Source organism: Spermophilus citellus, assembly GCF_964194105.1.
Source record: "Spermophilus citellus genome assembly, chromosome: 6".
NCBI classification, from domain to species: domain Eukaryota; kingdom Metazoa; phylum Chordata; class Mammalia; order Rodentia; family Sciuridae; genus Spermophilus; species Spermophilus citellus.
The window spans coordinates 110,833,734-110,856,854 of record NC_138187.1 but is presented as its reverse complement, the minus strand read 5'-3'; the positions used below and the strand labels follow the sequence as shown (position 1 = coordinate 110,856,854).

Genomic DNA, 23,121 nt, shown 5'->3' with positions numbered 1-23,121 from the left:
ACATTGTATTTTAAATTGTAGTTTTCTCCTAAATGCTTTATTTTCTTTTTTCAAATTTTCCTTTTTCAAAACAACCTTCGCTTTTAAGGTTTAGAATTCTCATTTTTTAAATTTAAGTTTCTATTATTTGAGAAATAAATTTCTTTTGAAATATTCACTGTAATTCCTTCTCTTTTTTGGTTCTGGGGTTGAACACAAAATCTTAACACTGATGGATGCTTCCATACCCCACTATCCACTAATTTTCACTGGTTTTGTAGAGACAAACCACTTTTTTGTTGTTGTTGTAGATGGACAGAATACTTTATTTTATTTATTTTAATATGGTGCTTCTAGGGTTGAACTCAGTACCTCATACATGCTAGGCAAGCGCTCTGCCACTGAGCCACAACCCCAACCTGAAACAAACACTCTTTGATTGGCAGACTTTTATTTTTTATTAAGATATTTTATACCTTATTCTTTTTAAAATGTAATCATTTTGTGTGAAATTTAACTGTAACTCTTTTCAGTTGATCAGTTTTACCTTTTACTTTCCCTATCCTTTTATGTGGAAATGGTGGGCCAGGATAGTTTTTGTAGCTCCATAGCTCTAGATTTCCTTTTCTGTTATTTTCATAAAATGAAAAAAACATATACATGATCTCATACTTTCTAAGATCTTTATTCCCTCTTATCTATTTGGACTCCCACTTTTCTTCCCTGTCTTATTCAATTTTGAATCTACATCCAACTATTTCTCCATAGGACAGGACTTTGATCTGGAAAGGCATTTCTAATTGGTTAGTTTTGAGAACTCCTAACTTTAGCACTGCCAGATCTTTCTCTACTTATATCTCCTTATGCTTACTGTGGAATGGCACTTGAGAAATCCCTTCCCAGTTTCTGCTACTGTCCTCAGATCTTTCCAGGAGTACTTAATGCTCCCTTGCTAGTTTTGTAGCCAAGGGTCATTATAAGTCACTTCGCTTTACCTCAATTTACACAAATATAACTTTAAATACCGCAAAGGTCTTATAGATGCTGGTGATTTGTTCCTATTCATTTACATTTTGGAGTGTATGGGAAAATAACTTAATCTATAATTGTTTGTTTTATGTGTAGTATACATCGGTGTCCTCTACTTTCCTTTTCTACCTTTCATATGTCTTTACTTTAAGCTATGCAGCTTATACCTGGTTCTTTTGGCATGTTCACTCTGGGGAAAGGCAGCTGCCATGTAGGAAGACTAGCATTGTCATGCTGGAAAGACTGTAAGTGATTGAATGACAGCCAGCATCAAATGCCTACCCCTGGAAGTGAACAATCCAGCTCAGTTGAACCTTCAGATGATGGCAGTCTCAGCTGTTATTTAACTACAACTACATGGAAAGCTCCTAATAAGAGCTTCCCAGATGAATCATTCCAAAATTCATAGCCCAATAATTTATAAGCATAAAAAGGGGTTGTTTCAATACATTAAGATTTCAGATAATTTGCTGGATGTGGTGTGGCACACCTGTATTCCCAGTGGCTTGGGAGGCTGAGGCTGTGGCAGGAGAATTGCAAGTTCCGCTAAGCAACTCAGTGAGACCCTGTCTCTAAAGAAAATACAAAATAGGGCTGGGGAGTGTAACTCAGTGTTGAGTGCCCCTGAGTTTGATCCCCTGTACCAAAAAAAAAAAAAAAAAAAAAAGATTTCAGACAATTTATTACACAGCAGGAGTACCAAGTCACCATGTTTTCCTTTCTTTACTCTTTTTCAATGACTATTTTCTTTCAAAGGTTTAAAATTTATACTTTTTACTTACTAATCTCCTATTTATTCCCTTCCTTCCACTTATGAAGATCCATACTTATGCTTAATTTCTTTACTGAGTTACCAATATTTATTTATTTGACATTTTATATGATATTACAAATATAAATATGATATATATTATGCCAATAATCATTCTAGGTTCTTTACAAACATTAAATTTGTCTAAAACTCATAAACTATTCAATGAAATGGGTATTAGTATTGTCTCTCTCTTTTTTATTTTTTGAATGAGGAAATGAAAGCACAGAAAGGTAAACAACATGCTCGAGATTACACTGCTAATTTAGGAAGTCTGGCCAGGGATTTAAAATGTTAACCACCAGACAATATCATCTATACACTTTTTCTCCAGGCAAGACCAATACATGCTCACTCCACACTGTGTTTCTATTTACATTATTTTTGGACTGTTTTGAATGTACATCTGCTTTTCCTTTGGTTTTTTTTTTTTTTGCTTTTAGAGGCCATAGTAAATTCCTCTAAGATTTGAACGTACATTTGCTTTTTCTTGGGTTTTTTACTCTCTTGATGGGCATAGATTATTCAGTTTATGGTCTTTCTTTTATACCACTTATACTTTTTTCAGATCTGCTTATTTTTCTCTCATTCTATGTTTTTGAGAGGTAATTCATTTCAGTTTTCCAATTTCTAGAATTTCTTTGTAGGAATCTGAGATAAGCAACTAAATCTTTATGTTCTGTTCTCTATAATACACGTGTCATAGTCAATTGACTAGAATGAAGGGAGGGGGGAAGCAAGATAGATTCAACTGAGTTTTTCACTAAACATTTATCTTTCTCAGTGCTTTGTTTAATAACCCCAATTCCAGATTCTTGCATTGAAGACCTCAACTTAATGTTTTCCTCAGGCAACAATCCAGAGTAGTTTCTGGAAGAAGCATTACACCTTACTTAGACTTTAAAACACTGAATTTAGGACAGGAAAAAAAATCCAAAAACTGTACAAGCTTCCTACCTTTCTCATTAGTGATTATTTCCATTCATACTGAGTTTATTTTCCTTCCATGCTTTTATGTTTTTAACTTTGAAGAAATCAGAATTAAAAGCATAGTATATAAACAAGCAAAAGAAATCCACTATCCTTTTTTTTTTGAACATTATGTTTATAACTAGAGTACCTTAGGTGGAAAACCAGTTGAACCAGGGCATCCCTTTTTCCTTAAGGTTGGTGTGTGAACTGGAAGTGGAGCACTGTCTGCAATCTGAACCCAGAGGCAAAAAGGGAAACAAATGTCATGAAACATTTCATTTATCTTAAACATAACTAGAAAGAAACCAAAGTAAATAGAAATGAACAAACATCAATTAGGCAAAGAGTTCTACTAGTTAATCTCATCGAAGTTGAAATTCTCATAGTACTGATCATTTAAATTTTAGTCTGCAATGTCTACATTGAAATTTGTTCAATTAGTAAAAAATATTTCAGTCTGGAAACTTTAAAATGAATAATTTGGAAAAGAAAATCCATGGAAGAAAACCAAACCAAATCAAAGAATCAGAGCATGTAACCTACATATGAAAATGAGGATACTAACTTTCCATTCCTATGAATTTGATATATTCATCCTAAAAAGTATCTGATTTTTAATTATAATAAAAATATTTAGAAGATTCCTTTTTACTACTTGACCTCCATTTTTAGAACATACATTAAATGTGTGGAATACAAATAACTCTGTGGATTTGAATATACAGGTAGAGATTAGTGGGATTTTGTAAAAATTAATTACCAAATAAGAGAGTTAAATTATTTAAAATTACTGGAATTCTGAATTTAAGACAAATTTAGTTACAAACTATTATCTTTATTAGTAGGCAAACAGTTTTATGAGGTATTATTGTAAGCTATTTCTTTGAAATAAATCATTGATTTATTGGATGTTATTGTGTGTGGGGAACATGACAAAGAGGCATTATTTAATTAGAAAAGTATTTAAAAAAGATGAGAAATAACATCCTTTTAGAATATTAAGCAAGTAAGAAAATAATTTATATCCTAATTTTAATATTTAAAAATATTAGGAGAAAAATTGATGGTCTCTCTTTGCCTTTATTACATATAACTTCCAAAAATAGACTATTTGACATTCAGTATAGCCTTAAAATGGAATTCAGTGTGTTTTTTAGGATCTTCTGTTTAACTGTGAGTTTAGTTCTAACTGGAACTATATTTCCTTTTGAATAGCTTGAACCCAATCTATAATTCAACATTTGAGAGGATAAATTTAAAAGATAAGAAAGTAAACACTGAAAAATCTATGTAAAAGTTAATGAAAAAAATTAACAGTAAACAAAACTTTCATTAGAATTCTATAGAAAGTTCAAGAAATGTTATGTAAATTAAAAAAGAGTCAAGCAAAGGTGCTGGATACAAGATCAACAGAGTTTAAAAAGATAAGCAATGCCTAACTTGTAAAATAAAGTATTTAAAAAGATCCCACTCATCAGAGTAATAAAATTTTAAGATACCTACGAACAAATCTAAAAGTAATGCAACCTTATTTAAGGATGTAAAAGAATAACCAACAACTATGCATATCATGTTCATAGACAGAAATGCCCAATATGATGAAGATGTCAATTCTTTTCAAATAAATCTATAAGTTCAATGCAATTCCAATCAAAAGCCCCACGTGGAACTTGACAAGTTAATACTAAAAGTAATATGGAAAACCAAAGGGTCAAGATGAAAAAGAATCAAGTTTTTTTTTGGTGGCTCACTATACCAGGTATCAAGAATTATTTTAGGGCTAGAATAAATAAGATGATTTGGTATCAGTGCAGAAATAAGCAAAAGGGCAGTGAAAGAGAAAGAGAACTCCAACAGACCCATGCACACAAAGTAGTGTTGGGTTTACAAATCAAAGGAGGGGAAATATAAAAGAGCCAGATGTTGATATAGGAAAAACAGATTAGAATCCCACTTTCTATTATATATAACAATAAATTTCAGTTTCATTAAGGTCATAAAAGCCAAAGTTTTAAACTCCTAGAAGAAAATATGGAAGAAAATCTTCATAATCTCTGCACTGCAAAAGAATTGCTTTAAAAAAACTGCATAAAAAGCATAAGTAACAAAGGAAATGACTGATAAAACTGACTACTTTAAAATGAAAATTTCTGCAAGACAGAAGATACCACAAATAAAATTTTAAAATAAACCAAGACCAGAAGAAAATATTTACAATGCATATATCCAGCAAAGAATTAGTATCCAGAATATATAAAGGACATTTATAAAATAAGAGGAAAAATAAGTCAGTAGAACAATGGTCAAAAACATTAACAGGCAAATCATCCATAGCCAACAAACATATATAAAAAAAATATGCTTTTCTAAAAAGATACATTAGAAAACAGAAACAAGGTAAAACAAAAATGTCACTTTATACCTATTAGATTGACAAAAGTTAATAGCTGATAGTACCAAGCTATGGCAAGGATGTGGGCAAACAGGGAACTCTCACACACTGCTGGTAGAAATGAAAACAGGTTCAATCACTATGGAAAACAGTTTGGTAAGATCTAGTTAAAACCAAAAATACATAAAGCCCAGTAACTCCACTTCTATGTATAAATGCTAAACAAACTGCACATTTGCAAAGGTAGATAGATATTAAGAGGTTCACTTCAGTGCTGATTATAGTAATAAAAAACTGGAAGCCACTTAAATATCCAACAACAGAAGAATGGATAAATAGCTGTGGCATATTCAAACAATGAAACATTATGCTGCAGTTATAATGAATGAACTAAATGGACATGTATCTGTATGATTAAACCTCAATGCATACTTATGAATGAAAAAAGATGCAGAAGGACACAGTTAACATTTCTGCAAATTTTAAATACATGACAAACATTACTATATATTGTTTATGGATACAAATGAAATAAACAGGTGAAACCAAGGAAGGGGATATGCATCCAGATTCTAGATATTGAGGTATGTCTGGGAAAAAAGAGAGGAATGGTGTGAGGGAAGACATTAACTGGTTCTGGAATATTTTTTCTTTGGAAAAAAAACTGAAAAAGTAAAATAAAATATTCTTATCTGTTAAATCTGCGGGTGATAGGTATTTATTATATTATTCTGTGTATGCCTGAAAGGTTTTATCATTAAAATAAAATTCCATTAACCCCAAATATTGAAACAATTGTAACTAAAAATACTGAGGGTTTCATTAACCAGTCTGAGGACTGTATCATAGTTGGGAAACAAGTCATGACTACAGTTCACACTTAAGACAACTTCTTACACTGAACCATCTGCTCCTGTGGATAGCTAGACATAGTTTTGTTGATCACAAAGAGGGAAGCAAAGGAGCTCTGCAGGAACTGTGATGCTAAGTGAAAACGTAGGGCTGTGTCACAAGGCATGAACTGAGACACAACATATTGTTCTAACCTGTGCAGGAAATTGTCTCTGGTGAGAAAACCAGCCAATTGGCTGTTAAAAGCCATGGCTCGATATGAAGTGTAAAAACAACACATTTTTTGGTACTATTAAAGGGCACGGCACGGTTTAGTTAAGCAAGTACCTGAGGTGGATTCAGCAGTCAGAATAAAATACTCAGCTGCCAGCAGTGGCAATTTTATTTTTAAGCCGTGCTTATGATGTAACAGATTAGTTATATCATGGTTTATTAAATTTATTATAAGAATTAAAATGTGAGAATGTCACCTGCATTGCATGTACCTTCAGAATTTGTATCTGTTAATTCTAACCTTTACATAAAACTATCCTGTGTTCCACATAGTTCTATATCATGTAGAGAGATTACTATTAGAGTTATATTTTTGTCTATTTTACGTAAGTTTAGGGGAACAATTTTCTAATTCATTTTCTATTCCTAGCTACATTATTATTTAAAAGTAATGACCTCTAGGGCCAGGGTTATGGCTCCGTGGTAGAGTGCCTGCTGAGCATGCATGAGGCACAGGGCTGGATTCTAACACCACATAAAAATAAAACAAAATAAAGGTATCGTGTTTATCTACAACTAAAAAAAAAATTAAAAAAGTAATGACCTCTAACTTATTACAAAATCTATTTGATTAACAAAAGATAGATTTCACTTTTTTTCCCCCTCCAATTCCCTTTTCTGACACAAGTGTAAGAAAAGGGGAGCAAGGTTGCTCCAATGAAGCACCTTAAGTGGCTCAGCTTCACTAGATATGGAAGGAGATGTGGACCTTGACTGGATGTTTACATACTTGATGCTCAGGTTCCATACATAAGTGTTTTCAACGGGATCAGTCTAGGAAAATAAGTCAGGAAAAACAAAAACCCAAGAAATCACTTTTAAATATTGTGTTGCTCTTAGAAAATTCCTATAAGGCATGATTATGACAACATTTCTTGAAAACAGAGGACAATAAACTTCAGTTTGAATATTCATGTTAGGGATGTGATATGTCATTACACAAAAGCATAACCACTAGCTTTAATATAATCAAGGGTTAAGATAACAGAAATTAACCAAAGGCATGGTGATAACCTTCATTGCTCATCTCTTACTCTGAGCACTGGTCTCTACTCATAATCAATATTTGTATTCCTTATAGAACTTTTTATTTCACAAAGCAAATCATACATGTGAAGTAAATGTTGCAGATCAGACATAATTTTGTCCTTGATAAAAGTGAAATTTGTTCTTTTATTAGACATTAGTGAAAGCAAAAGAAGCTAATATCAGCTTTGTGATTGTCACTTAAGTCAATTCCTTTTAATTTTGCAGCAGCAGAAATCCAGGACTTATACTCACTTATACCCTTTAAGCCAAGTACTTACAGAAATTGAAATGCTTTGAATTAAAATTTAAAAGATGTTATAAAGCACAATGATTGAGCATCTATTCCATTTGGCAATTTTCAAAATTACTAGGATTGAGTTTTTAAAATAAAAGGCAATAAAGACAATTTGGAAAATAGGTTAGGAAATTTGTTTTAAATATATTGTATAAAAAGAACAATGCTATGATCAGAAGTTACAAATCAATAAAAAAACAGCATCAGAGGCTAAGTATTTTAAGTACATAAAATTATTTTCCCTTCTTACAACTGTCACTGATGGATGATTTAGACACAGTCATGAGACTATGTCTTGACAAAACATAATTATTCAATGATTAAAAGAATAATGACCCTTAAATTTGAAACTAAGTGAATAAAACTTCTTAAAATTCTAGGTTGAATCATCAATGACTGAGAATACACAAACTTGGGAGAGAAAGGTTTTCCCAAAATTAACTTTTTAGCTTTGATTTCAGCTCCACAGAATTCTGGCACATGACTTTGTTCTCTAAATGTTGCTAAGAGCCACAGCCAAGTAATATGATGCATGGCATTTTTGGTTGAAAGGTAATGCCAGCTAGCCATTGAGATGATATGATTATGTTAAGATTTGCATTCATATGGATATTGGACTCCGCTGTTCACCTCAGCCTGCTACAGGACTCCTGGAGAGTTCCCATTGGTTGGGGAAGTGCAGTAGGAGGGAATTCCAGGGGAGGAACTTCCTCTGGGGTTCGGGGAGAACGCCATGTGTGTGGATCCGCAATCTTCCCGGGTGCGTACGGGTGCATACGGGGCATTGGAGGCAGTTTCAAAAATAAAGTTTGTTCCTGCTTGAGTGGCTCGTGATTTTGTGCCCAGCCAGACTGCGGCAAATGTACAAATCATTTTCTCAAGTTTAGGATATTTTCCCATGTACAACTGAAGTAGAATATTCTTCTGGATTTATGATGTATTATTTATGTAAAACAGTTAACTTTTGTTCAAAGTGGGAATTTCTATAATCTGATGGATGTGTGGGAGAAATAGACTACTAAGCTGGCAACATTAGAGGGTCCCTCTACAGGTACCCCCAAGTGTAGCCTCCAGGGTGGTGGGTATAGGCAGGCACTGTGGTGGCAAGGCTTTGGTGGCTGGTCAATGTAACCACTACTAGGACTTAGACCTTTAATTTTTAGACTAAGGAGAAGTGGGGAGAGAAGAAGGGTCTCCATGAGGGCATCGAGGGGACTTGGACCAGCAGTTAATCACCAAATGCTAGGAAAATATTTCAATATTTTAAATTCTGGAGCTACTGAACTGAAGCTTACCAGCTAAATATCAGCTGTTGTGTAACATGGATTATTCCTTACAACTAATATGCTTTGTGAATTTGAAGGGCCAAGTCTGAATCCTGTCTCTCAACTCCACATTTAGCATTCTTTTTATTCTATCAGGGGTTATCTCTATGGCAGGGGTACTCAAAATAACTTTATGATTATGGAGGCCAAGTCACGTTATCTCCCTTCTTGATAGTGACCTCTGGCCAGGAAAAAGACCATAAAAGAAGAAAATGATACTAAAGACAACTTTTGCCCAGTTCATAGTTTTATTCAGGGGTAGTCACTGGAGATGATTATCTATTTAAGTTATTAATCTAAAATATGAGACTAGGCTGGGAATAAGGCAGAAATGTCTTTCACTTTCTAAAAATCTCCTCCTTTTTGTTTATATAAGATTATAAAAATTGTAAGATGAATAAGTGTGCACAGGGAGAGGGGAAGTTCAGTTACAGTGGAATAAGCAAAAAGGAGTACTGACACATTTTATACTTCCAAGAACTTAAAAGTAACTCAAATAATTATCTCATAACATTTCAAAGAAGTGTTCAAGTAGAAGGTTTCTTATGTGTAAAAAAGGGAACCATTTAAAGAAAACTTTATTAGAGTTTCTAAATCCTGGGCCAAAGGCAATGCTGTGATAGGACGGACTGACACAGTCTGTCACAGTAACAATGGGTCTGTACCTCTGGGTCCAATGACTTAAAAACTCTAAACATGAAAAAGAACTTGCTGTTTCCACTAGGAATAATTAAAATTTTACAGCAGGCCTGCTCTTTGAGCCATATAAACACATGCCCATACAAGTGGAGCATACTGTTTTATATTGTCCTGCTCTGAAATTAAAATATGCTGCCTCAAGCCATTTTGTCAGTATGCAGTCTAATAAGGGGTTTACATTACAAAATTAGCAACCCTCAAAAGCAGGGTTACCATTGCCCCACAGTTGTTAAAACATTTATCAGCATGTTTTATGACCCTATGAAAATGTGACATTACGACAGTGGGATAGATACTAGAGAAAAGGGAAAAAAATCCACTATTGATTAAGTCTCTCACATTACTCTTAAAACTTCTGAGGCTTTTAAAACCCATCTTTTGGTTCATCTGAAGAATTACTCTCATTTGTTAAAGTCTTTTTATTCATCTTAATAAAAAATGAAATAAAGCAATATAAAGGAGAACAGATTTTAAAAATGACTTTCTATTTTTTAAAAATTTTTTAGTTGTAGATGAATGCAACATCTTTATTTATTTATTTATTTTTATGTGGTGCTGAGGGTGGAACCCAGTGCCTCATACATGCTAGGTGAGCGCTCTACCACTGATCCACAATCCAAGCAAAAAAAAAAAAAAAAAAAATGATTTTCTTAGCTGACTGAGGTAAAACCTGGTTATATCCAGAAACAGAAAATATTTAAATTAAAAATATAACCAATATCAATTGTAATAAAATAAAATTATGGGGGGCTGGGGATGTGGCTCAAGTGGTAGCGCGCTCGCCTGGCATGCGTGCGGCCCGGGTTCGATCCTCAGCACCACATACAAAGATGTTGTGTCCACTGAAAACTAAAAAATAAACATTAAAAAATTCTCTGTCTCTCTAAAAAAAAATTATGGAAATTATGATACTTGCTTTATAGAGTTGCATGCTGTTAAGGTAAAAATTAATTTCAGATTAAATAAAAATCAAGTTATTTTTCTTTTAAAAATTTAAAAAATAAGTAAATATATTGGAATAATATTTTGAGATGGCATTAACAGAACATATCAAGAAGCTGAACTCTGGACTTTTGAAAATGAATATATAGTTAAAGTTTAAAAATAACCACTTTACTTTCAAATGTTGTTTCTCATAAATATAAGGAACAAAGTTTACTAAAGCTGAGTAAAATCATGGCAAAAAGACAAAAATTTTGACCATCAAACTTTAAAAAATATTCTAGGTTTCCTAAAGACTATAGTTGAAGTGGGTAGCTAATGACATTAGAATTGCAATATTTCATTTCATTTCTGAATTACTGCCAGTATAAACAATCTCATATGTGCTTTAATAATACCAATAAGAAAAAATACAATATCAAATATTTTCACATCAAAGTTTTAAACAGGACTATGGTTTTCAACATGTTATTATTTTAATTAATAAAATCAAATGCTTACCATGCATAGCAATCAATGGCTTATTCTAAACATTAAAAGACAATTCAATTAAACTTTCAGGATATTCAATGATCACATGTTAGAATTCAACCTAGCCTAAAATCAGTTTTAATAATTAGTTGGGAATGATTCAGATGTAGTACAGCAGCAAAGCAACCAATTGATAACATTAAAACTTTAAAAACTAACATAGTCATCATTATTAAACTATGGAAGTTAAACTCTTTGCATCAAGAAAAATATTACAGTACCAAGTATAAGCAATTATTAATATACCAAAACTTAATAAATATAATATACAACCAAAGCAAGAGATAAATGTTAATTTGGAAACTGGATTTATAGTTATAGAAAGAAATGATAAAAAGGGAAAACAGCAAAAAAGCAATAAATAGCTAATATTCATTGGACAGTATACTTTGATTTTGTCCAAAGACCCTGGAAACAAATTTTAACTAAATGGCATAAGCAATTCACTCTATATTTCTAAGTTGCAATCCACTCAGAAAAAATAATTAAGAAACACTCTTCTGTAGAACAAATAAATTTTTCCTATTTTTTGGTTAACAAATTTTTTCTTAAGTAAACATTTTAATAAGTTACTTTGATGAATAGGCATTACAGATGTCTATTATACTCCAGTTTTATTTTTACTTAACTCTGTTATTAATTTAAAAAAGGCAGAAAAGCTGAATATTAATATTGTCCACAATGCACAGCACTGTCCTACTAAAAGTCTGTAATGTTCCCTGAATCCATTAGGACTTTCCTCACAATGTAGTTTTAGAGTATACTGTACAGTAAAATTGAAAGTTGTTTTTTTTTATCTTTCAGGGTCAGGCAAATGTCTGATTTTTAGATCACTTACATCTCAAGAATTTCTTAAATTATGCACTACTTTTTTTCTAGAAATAATAAAAATAACTAAAAATTTCATCTTGAGTATGCATCAGTGGGCCTTTTCTATCCCCTAATAATTACAGATTTGTTTAAGTAGCAATATTCTAATAAGAGACCTTATTTTAAGTAAAAGATACCAAAGTATAATATGAACTATAAATGATCAACTTAGTAAACAACAGCTTGCATTTAACATGCCATTTGTATTAGTAAATATAAAATTCTAAGTTAACAGAAAAATATTCAATTTTTAAAATTTTATTTATCCTTTAGCTAGAAATATTTTAGAAGACAAAGGAGCAAGTAGTCTTTTGTGTGTGTGTGTGTGTGTGGTGCTGGGGATTGAACCCAGGGCCTTGTGGATGCAATGCTAAAATTCTACTAATTGAACTGTATCTCCAGCCGCTAGCCTAATGTTTTACATTCAGAACATTTATAAATCTCAAATCTTCAGTGAAATAACTATTTCTGTTAATTGAGCTATGACAATAAAAACCACAGTGTAACAAAAATACAGTATCACTCAGAAAACGGTAAATATTTTACCGTATAAAGCAAATCATAACAACAAATTACTGAAGATTATGCAATCTTTCTAAACAATGTAACTTGTTTCTCTTTAAGGAAAATCTTCTTTTCAGTATATTGATTTGAGAACCCATTCTGGAGAAATGTCTGAGAAAGTATAAAAAAGTTTTGTTTGTCATTTCATTTCAGATTGTTCCTTTAGGGTGTGGAGCATATTATTTTCTAAAATGAGACATCAGTATTTTTCACTATTAATGGAAACCCTATGAAACTCTCATTAACCATCTGTATTCAGAGTAAACCACTCATAACATTTTTTATTATACTATGCTTAATTAAATAACATCATTTATAAAATACCTAAACTATAAATGAGGCTTAAACACATATAAAATTTGAATACGGCAATTATTATTTAATAATGTCATCATTTCTATCACATTTTACAGCAAATTTTAAAGTTTATAAAAGCATTGCACATTTACTTATCTAAAAACATGATCTATAATGTGAAATTCACTGTTATGAATAGCTATTTTGTCCTACTAGAATAATACCGTATGTCCCAAGGACCACTGCTATGGTTTTGATGTGAGATGTTGCCAAAAGTTCATATGTGAGATAATGCAAGAAAGTTCAGAGATGAAATGATTGGTTTATGAGAGCTTTAACCTAATTAGTGCATTAATCCTCCAACAGTCTAACTCAGGGTGTAGCCAGAGGAGATGGGTCACTGGGGGTGTGCTTTTGGGGTACATAATTTGTCCCGAGTAAGGAGAATTCTTTCTCTGCTTCCTGATGGCCGTGTCCTTAGCAACTTTCCTCCACCACACTCTTCAGCCAAGATGTCCTGCATACTTCAGGCCCTAAAGAATGGAGTTTGTCATCTATGGACTGAGACCTCTGAAACTGTGAGCACCAAATAGCTTTTCTTCTTTTAAAATTGTTTTTGTCAGGCTGGGCTTGGTGGTACATGCCTATAATTCCAGTGGCTCCAGAGGTTAAGACAAGGAGGATCACGAGTTCAAAGCCAACCTCAGCAATGGCAAGGAGCTAATAAGCAACTCAGTGAGACCCTCTCTTTAAATAAAATACAAATAGGGCAACAACAACAAAATTGTTCTTGTCAGGTCTTTTGGTCACAGTAGCAAAAAAGCTGACTAAAATAACCATTGAGAAGTTTCTATTTAATTACTGAATAATTCATACTTCTTCAATCATCTCCTTCAGAGACACTACAATATTCACTGGTTGCATTTTTATTGGTCAGATAGTTAAGCCAGGAAAAATTACTGAGAAAGCAGATAATCAAGCCTATCTTCAGTTTTAAAAAAGCTGTGTGTTATTTTAAGTCTGTAAATTTTGGTTCACTATGGCTTATTCATATTCTATGTAATAAAGACAAAGACAATAAAGATAAAAATCAAAGAGACCTTCTAATAGGTATTTCCCTCAAAAAATTTTCCATATTTCATGATTTAGAGAAATGTTTTAGATGGTTAAGGCCTCTAAAGTCTGCATGGCAAAGTGAGATTAACTAAGCCATATTAATTAGAAAAACAACTTTTCTATATTATAATCTTATGGAAAAAGAAGCAGTTATAAATTTAATCAATTCACAGGTTGATGATTTAAACCTAATACAATTGGGCACACAACATTTTAGTCTTTCCTTCTAGAGGCTATATTAAGTAAGTTAACATGTGCCCAGATTAACTTGATACAAACATCTAATACTTGATAACTTGATACAAACATCTAATTGTTTTAACTCTCTACAAATCCCCAAAATTAATAAAGAAATCTGTTGAACCAGCAATCTTTTCTCAGACCAATAATTAATGTCAGTGGAACTCAAAGTTTTCTACTAACACAGAATGATTTTTAAACTGCTTATTATTAAACAATACTCTGACAGTACTGTGATACTAGAGCTATTCATGCTTTATTTGACAACCAACCTTCTATCACATCAGAATGGACACAGGAAGCAATGAGCCACCCTACTACTTCCCATCTCCTCCATAAATCAGAGAATTAACTGATCTAGAACTCCCCAAATCCAAGTACTCTATCTACTAAACTGTTGATCAATCCCAATAATCATGAACCTGACAGGTAAAAATCACTACTGACTTTCCTTTCAAATGTTACTATTTTACACAGTATATGAAAATCTGAAAGAATATATCAACTAGCCTATTGCTTCAGGTTGAGAAGTATGGTGCTGGGATAGAGGCTGGTTTAGAAAACTTTTGAGACCTTTCTACATATAGATCCCCCAGTATGGGCACATCAGGATATTTTAGGATGGGGTAGTAGAGGAACCACTTCAGGTTGAGAAACATGGAGCTAGCATTAACATAGGAAGATATTTATCACTTATTAATAATACATATAGAAAGTATTTGAGAAACATGGGAGCTAGCATTAACATAAACGATGTTTATCGTTTATTAATAATATGTATAGATAGTTTTAAAATCTTGGAATTATGTTAGAATATAAAAAATTTATTAGTAACATTATTCCCTCAGATCTGTTTGTATATTTAAGAGGATTCCTTTGAACTACACTAAAAAAAAAAACTTCAAGATTTCTTTAAAACTGATTTACATAAAACCATAGCCAATAAGATCTATAGTTTGTTCAAAATCCTTTTTATAAATTTTGTACAATACAAATTAATTGTTTTTTTCCTATGTAATAGAAATCTAAATCACTACATCACTGATTATATCAGATTCTTATTTAGAAACTCATTTTTTTGCATTTAATTTAGAAAGTATTCTTTAGGATCACTTTTTTGCCCTCCCCCCATCAAAACAAAAATGATATCTGATTATTTTAGTGTTTTGGTTACAGAAATTTATATGAACATTCATAAAGCTTTGCGGCCAAAGCCAAAACAGGAAAAACAAACAAACAAAAAGCCCTGAAAATATAGGAAAGCAGCGTAGCAATAGCAGAAGCAGGAGCAGCAGCAAAAGCATGCAATCAATGTACTAATACATCACACAAATGTTCACAGCTTCTGCAATCACAGGCAAAAGGCTAAGAGACAGAGGTAGAAGGCATCAGGATGGGTACACAAAGTGCAATAGTCTCTTACACGTCTGCCTTTGCTAGCTGGAGTACAGGATGGAGAGCGCTTCAACAGAGAAAGGAGAACACTGCATGTTACAAATATTTACACAGAGAAGACTCCCAATGCCTACTATATTAACACATCAGTATGTAAACACACATACAAAGCCACTTTTTTTTTGATAGATTGAAAGTTTATGTGTTTTCAGGAAAAACTAGAGAGTGAGACAGTAAAGAAACAGTTGCCCAGACCAGGTATAAAATTTTCACTGGCCCATGCACAAAACAGTGAACCACAAAATAACACTCCATCAAGTGATGGACAATTTATTTTCCAAAAGACTGGTAGCAGTAAATTGAAACAGATGACAATAAAAAAGGACCTAAATAATTCTGATTTTTTTTTTTTCTGGCAACCACTTAATAAAATATTTAATTAACTAGCCTTGCCTTACACATTTACCTACCAAGTTCTTACTCTTTTTCAAAGATGATTCTGAAAATGATAATAGCTAAATTGGGAATGTTAATATTGATAATGGATTAAAACAAACCTGTCACTTTAACAATACTGTCCATCCTGACTAGAGTAAGCTAAGTCAAAGAGTAGCCTTCACCTTTCTGACATTAAAGAGTTAAGTAATCAGCAAAAAGTAATAATTATCTCAAAATATTTTTCAACTTTTGAAACTTTGTGATGAACACACAGTAGAGCTGCACAAATATGTGTCATATCTAATCATGCATTTTCCTATTTTCAATGCAACTTAACATTTACTGAATGTTTACTAAGTATCAGGTACTATGCATACTTTTTTTTAGGTTTATAAGAATTTTTATTATGTTTATAGAAGCAAAACGTTAAAAATCTAAATAATCAATTATTGGAAATTACAAATCTCTTTAAATTATTCATGACTAATAGAACTATGCAATGATTCTTAGGTGAACTTTTTTTGTGTGTGTGGTGCTGGGGATTGAACTCAGGGCCTTGGGCATGCAAAGCAAGCACTCCAACAACTAAGCTGTATATCCCCAGCCCTATGCTATAATTCGTAAATCATGTGATGATACAGGATGATTTTAGATAATTTACCACAATGACATGTTACATTGTGAATAAAATGGACTTTAAAAATAAAGAATAGTACACAGATCCTACTCATTACATGTTTTTTTTTTAATATTGATTTTTTAGGTGTAGATGGACACAACACAATGCCTTTATTTATTTATTTATTTTTATGTGGTACTGAGGATCAAACCCGGGTCCCGCCCGTGCTAGGCAAGTGCTCTACTGCTGAGCCACAATCCCAGCCCCTCATTATATGTTTTTAATTCATATTTCTTGATGGTACATTGTTAGTTACATGTGATTTCAAGATTATTTTTCTTTAACTGTGGTTTTACAGTCAAAATTATATCCATTTAATTTTGTTAAGGGAAGTAAATAAATCAAAATAGATTCTACTACCATGTATAACTAAACATAAATCAATAATATATAGATAGTTAAATAAATAAAATATAAGTACAAAACAATTCAATGTTCATAGGAAAATTTGGAGAATTTTTTTTAAACCAGACCATCTGAGAAGAATGGTAATGGCATAAGATTGAAGATAAAATTTTCACGATAGGAGTCATTCAAATGTATTATATATAATTCTATAGCATTTAAGAATGAGCTTAGACGTTAATGAAAATGAAGGTGATGATGTAGAATTTTCAAAATCAGAGAACATGGGTTGAGGAGTCTAAGTATTTCATAAGCTTCTCAAGTAACTATGTGGGCTAAACAAAGAGGGAAAAAAAAGAATGTGAAATTCACTGTGCTGATTGATTTGAAGCCAGGATCTTATATAATCTAAATATCCTACCCAGGCATTTGTATAAATATTTCAGGAGACTTCCTTAAGTAACTTTCACAGTCTTTTTAAGCATGAAGCGATGCTAACATGGGGTAAAAACTACAGTACTATGCAAACTTTTATAAACAATTGAAAATAAATATCTTACACTAATTCACACATTGGTACAAAAGACATCATCCCAGTAACAATGTAACAGATGATATAATAGAGATAAATGCAAGGTTTGTATGGGAATCTACAGGATGAATGTTAAATATTTCTATAAGGACCTAAAGGAAGAAATTTATAGATAGGGTCTACAGGAGTTACAGATTTCTGAGAAAAGTAAAAGTTCAAGCACAAGAAACATTACTCAATATTACCAGTTTTGTAACAGAAACTCTGGCAGCTGGGTAAAAATAGCAGCTATTTTTTCTCGTAAGAGACTGGGATGGATATTATATTCCAAAGAGTTAATAGCAAACCAGGATTAGAAGACCTGTATGAAAGTTTTTTTTCCTTTTTTAAAATCATGTGCAAACCATATATTTTCTAACTTTTTAAAAATTATAGGTGGACACAATACCTTTATTTTATTTATTTATTTTTTTAATGTGGTGCTGAGGATCAAACCCAGTGCCTCACATGTGACTCACTATACCACTGAGCCACAATCCAAGCCCATGTGCAGAGTATGAATAGTACTTTCTGAAATGTTTTCCCTATATAGACTCCTTTAATTCTCACAGAAAACTTAATAAGACAGGCATTATGATCCCCATTTTAAAGATGAAGATAACAGATTAACTTGCCTAAGGTCTTAAAACTGGTTAAGTGGTGAATCTAGAATTCAAACCTTCTCGGTGAGATTCAAACTTTCCCCTAAGTGGTAGAAAATCATGGTCTGCACTTCTAACCTCCCACATCACTTCTTAACCCTAGACAATCTGGCTTCTGCTTTGACCACTCCAATATCAGGGCACTGGTACCCAATTTGTCTGATCTAACCAGCCACCTCTGCTACATGGGATGCCTGCTGAGAGTACTTCCACTCCCTCAGTTTTTTTACAGGATATTTTCACTAGTCATTTCTCTCCTTCTCCTTTTGTGCATCTTTTAAAAATTCTTTAATTATTAAAAAAATTTTAAAACAGGTCTCTGTATGTTACACATGCTGGTCTCAAACTCCTGGGCTCAAGTGATCTTCCAAAGCCAAAGCTGAGTCTATAGGCACATACCACTGCCCCAAGCTAGGCTGCTACAACTTAACTTGTCCAAAATGAAGCTGCCACCTTTCCAAAACTCTTTTAAATCTTTTAACTATTATTACAGATAAGACTAATTGAACCTAAACTCCATGATTCAGAATAGTCATACTGATTCTGGCCCTTTCTTATATCTTCAAACTCATTTCTCATCTATACCTGCTTCATCCTTTTACTTCCTACCTCATATTGAAATTACCTACTTATTTGTCTTTTCCATCAGACGGTCAGATTCTTAAGGACAGGAAATATAATTATTCTTTTGGCATAAATCCTATAAATTTAAAAATTTTCATGAAATAATGAATTCTTCTGAACATCGTAGGGCTTAATCAAGGTATTTCTCATGACATTTACTGCTTTCTACATTGTATAGTCCATATTATGGTTTAGATAGTAGGTGTCCTCCAAAAGCTCATGTGTGAGACAATGCAAGAAAGTTTGGTGAAATGACTGGATTATGAGAACCTTAACCAATCAGTGAATTAATTCCCTGATAGGAATTAACTGAGTGATAACTGAAGGCAGGTAGGGTATGTGGCTGGAGAAGGTGGGTCACTGGGGGGGTGGTAGGCCTTTGGGATGTATGTTTTAACCCTGATGAGTGGAGTGTTTGTCTGTCTGTGTCTTTCTCTTTCTCTCTCCCTCCCTACGCCGCCCACCCCCTCTGCTTCCTGGTGCCATGTTCCCAGTTGATTTCCTTCACCATGATGTTCTGCCTCCCCTTGAGTTCCTAGGGATGTATTGACCATCTGTGGACTGAGACTTCTGAAATCATGAGATCCAAAATAAACTTTTCCCTCTTAAAACTGTTCTTATTGGGTATTTGGTCACAGGAACAACAAAATCTGACTAAAACAGTTTATCACTATATAATTTTTTTTTCTAATAATAAAATACGCATTTGGAGGTTTACTTCTACATCTGATCAATCTTTGTATGTATCATTGTGCAGGGAATTCTACTACACATGTAAAAAGTGCCAAAATTTTAATAAAGAAACCTTTATCTTTTGGCCCTATGTTCTAGTGTCTTAGAATAAAATCATGAAAAGAGTGTGAATATCTCAAAGTAAATATTATACTAAAAACAAGTAAAAATGTCTCTCAAAATTATCTTTTGAGTAAGAACATCAATATACTTTCTAAACTGGCATTGTGTAAAGCTAATAATGATACTAATCACAACAGTAATAGTTTCTTACCACACAAGAAGGGTTTTCCCTAAAATTATTATAATTATAAGAAAATACCCAGAACCCCACATACACCCTCCAAGACCATGGTTTTATATAAACACTACTGCTAAAATTTGGTTCATGGCAAATGCTGCAAATCAGCATCCTGACTTAATTATGCAATTGCATATATCTTTGTCTATGAAAAACCCACAAGAACTTTAAGGCTGAATATACAGGTAAATGTACAAGCAAAAACCAAAACAAAAAATCAATCTTAGGGACACGTAATTTAGTTGATAGTTTTAAAGGTTCAGTTAATGAATGAATCCTGAGGGTTTTATTTAATAAATACCAAAGAAATAAGAGGTAGACTATGTAGTCATGGTATTTGTCCCCTTTAGATTGGCTAAATATATTACATGATATATAACAAAAATATAAAATATGTACAATTAAATAAAACATATAGATTAAGCATTCCTAATCAGAAAATCTGAAATCTGAAACTTTATTTTAATATTGGAGGATTTGGGATTTTTAGATTAACAATGTTCAGTTGGAAAGGTCTATGTGAACATTTCAAACCCCAAAAACTCTAAAATCTGAAATACTTCTGGTCCTACATATGGTGGACAAGAGATGCCCAACCAGTATTGCCTAAACTTGGGGAGGACCACAAATGATAATCTTCTGAAATATGAGTACTCTCAGTTGAATTATACTGACTATGTGGATCAAAGTTAAAATAAGAAGTGAAGGAGAAAATTTTAGGAATGCTTTAATTTCTTAGGAGTAGCCAGCCCTAATTTCTGTCATAGGTTTAAAGAAAACTTTACAATAAATATTTTAAAAATGTGTTCTTCTGTCTGATGTGCATGTGGTAAGAATTTGTGCCCAATTAGTAGGCTCTCTATTCACCTCACTGATTGTTTCTTTTGCTGAGAAGAAGCTTTTTAGTTTGAATCCATCCCATTTATTGATTCTTGATATTAATTCTTATGCTATAGGAGTCTTGAGGAAGTTGGGGCCTAATCTCACATGATTTTCTTCTAATAGACACAGTATCTCTGGTTTAATTCCTAGGTCTTTGGTCCTTTGGCTTGAATTTTGTGCATGGTGAGAGACAGGGGCTTAATTTCATTTTGTTGCATATGGACTTCCAATTTTCCCAACACCATTTGTTTAAGAGGCTATATTTTCTTCAATGTATGTTTTTAGTGCCTCTGTCAAATATGAGATAACTGTAATTATGTGGGTTAGTCTCTGTGTCCTCTATTCTGAACCATTGGTCTACAAGTCTATTTTGGTGCCAACAGCATGCTGTTTTTGTTACTACTGCTCTGTAGTATAGTTTAAGGTCTGGTACAGTAATACCACCTGCTTCACTTTTTCAAAAAATATTTATTTTTTAGTTTTAGGTGGACACAATATCTTTATTTTACATTTATGTGGTGCTGAGGATCAAACCCAATGCCTCATGCATGCTAGGAGAGCACTTTACCACTGAGCCACAATCCCAGCCCCCTGCTTCATTCTTCTTGCTTAGGATTGCTTTAGCTATTCTGGGTCTCTTATTTTTCCAGGTAAATTTCATGACTGCTTTTCTATTTCTATGAGGAATGTCATTGGGATTTTTTTTTTTTTTAAGAGAGAGTGAGAGACAGAGAGAGAGAGAGAATTTTTTAATCTTTATTTTTTAGTTTTCGGCAGACACAACATCTTTGTTGGTATGTGGTGCTGAGAATCGAACCCGGGCCACACGCATGCCAGGCGAGTGCGCTAACACTTGAGCCACATCCCCAGCCCGTCATTGGGATTTTGATAGGAATTGTATTAAATCTGAATAGTGCTTTTGGTACTATGGTCATTCTGACAATATTAATTCTGCTTATCCAAGAACAAGGCAGATCTTTCCATCTTCTAAGGTCTTCTTTAATTTCTTTCTTTAGTGTTCTGTAGTTTGCATTGTAGAGGTTTTTCACCTCTTTTGTTAAGCTGATTCCCAAATATTTTATTTTTTTGATGCTATTGTAAATGAGGTAGTTTTCCTTGTTTCCCTTTCAGAAGTTATGTCACTGATATAAACAAATGCCTCTGATTTATGCATGTTGATTTGTATCCTACTGCTTTGCTGAATTCATTTGCTAGTTCTAGAACTTTTCTGGTGGATTTTTTGGGGGGTTTTCTAGGTATACAATCATCGAGCACTGATCTCTAGAATATATAAAGAACTCAAAAATCTTAACACCAGGGACTGGGGTTGTGGCTCAGTGGTAGAACACTTACCTAGCATTTGTGAGGCACTGGGTTCGATTCTCAGCACCACATATAAACAAATCAATAAATAAAGGTCCATCAAAACTATTAAAATTAAAAAAAATCTTAACATCAAAAAACCAAATAACCCAATCAATAAATGGGCCAAGGAACTGAACAGACACTTCTCAGAAGAGGATATACAATCAATCAACAAATATATGAAAAACTGTTCAACACCTTTAGCAATCAGAGAAATGCAAATCAAAACTACTCTTAAGATTTCATCTCACTCCAGTCAGAATGGCAGCTATTAAGAATACAAACAACAATAAATGTTGGTGAGGATGCGGGGAAAAAGGCACACTCAATATACATTGCTGGTGGGACTGCAAACTGGTGCAGCCAATATGGAAAGCAGAATGGAGAATCCTTGGAAAACTGGGAATGGAACCACCATTTGACCCAGCTATCCCACTCCTCAATCTATATCAAAGGACTTAAAAATAGCATACTACAAGGACACAGCCAATCAATGTTTACTGTAACACAGTTCACAATAGCTAACAACCTAGATGCCCTTCAATAGATGAATGGATAAAGAAACTGTGGTATATATACACAATGAAATATTATTCAGCATTAAAAGAGAATAAAATTATGGCATTTGCAGGTAAATGGAAGAAGCTGGAGAATATAAAGCTAAGTGAAATTAGCCAATACCAAAAAAACCAAATGCCAAATGATTTCTCTGATTTAAAGATGCTGATCCAAAATATGCTTTGGGAGGGGGAATTGATGGGAGGATTAAATGAACTCTAGATAAGGCAAAGGGGAAAAAGGGAGGGAGGGGAAAAAAGGGAACATAGGGGTAAGAAAGATGATGGAATGCGACGGTCATCAATACTCTAAGTACATGTAAAAAGACATGAAGGATGGGACTCTACTTTGTG

At 33.0% G+C, this 23,121-nt stretch overlaps 1 protein-coding gene across 14 annotated transcripts in view; it reads right to left on the bottom strand.

Moving 5' to 3' along the window:
- Positions 1 to 23,121, bottom strand: part of CDC42BPA (CDC42 binding protein kinase alpha) — a 327,214-nt gene that overhangs the window by 44,825 nt on the left and 259,268 nt on the right. For 10 of the 14 annotated variants that reach the window (XR_014022435.1, XM_081297452.1, XM_081297460.1 and 7 more), the window contains one exon: positions 2,940 to 3,023. Coding sequence is in view for 13 of the 14 variants with exons in the window: in XM_081297452.1 (XP_081153578.1) it covers positions 2,940 to 3,023 (84 nt within the window). In the remaining variant the exon portion in view is untranslated. Of the gene's footprint in view, positions 1 to 2,939; positions 3,024 to 15,639; positions 15,679 to 23,121 lie in introns of all 14 variants that reach the window. The other 4 variants (XM_081297456.1, XM_081297457.1, XM_081297458.1 and 1 more) reach the window with 1 other exon arrangement.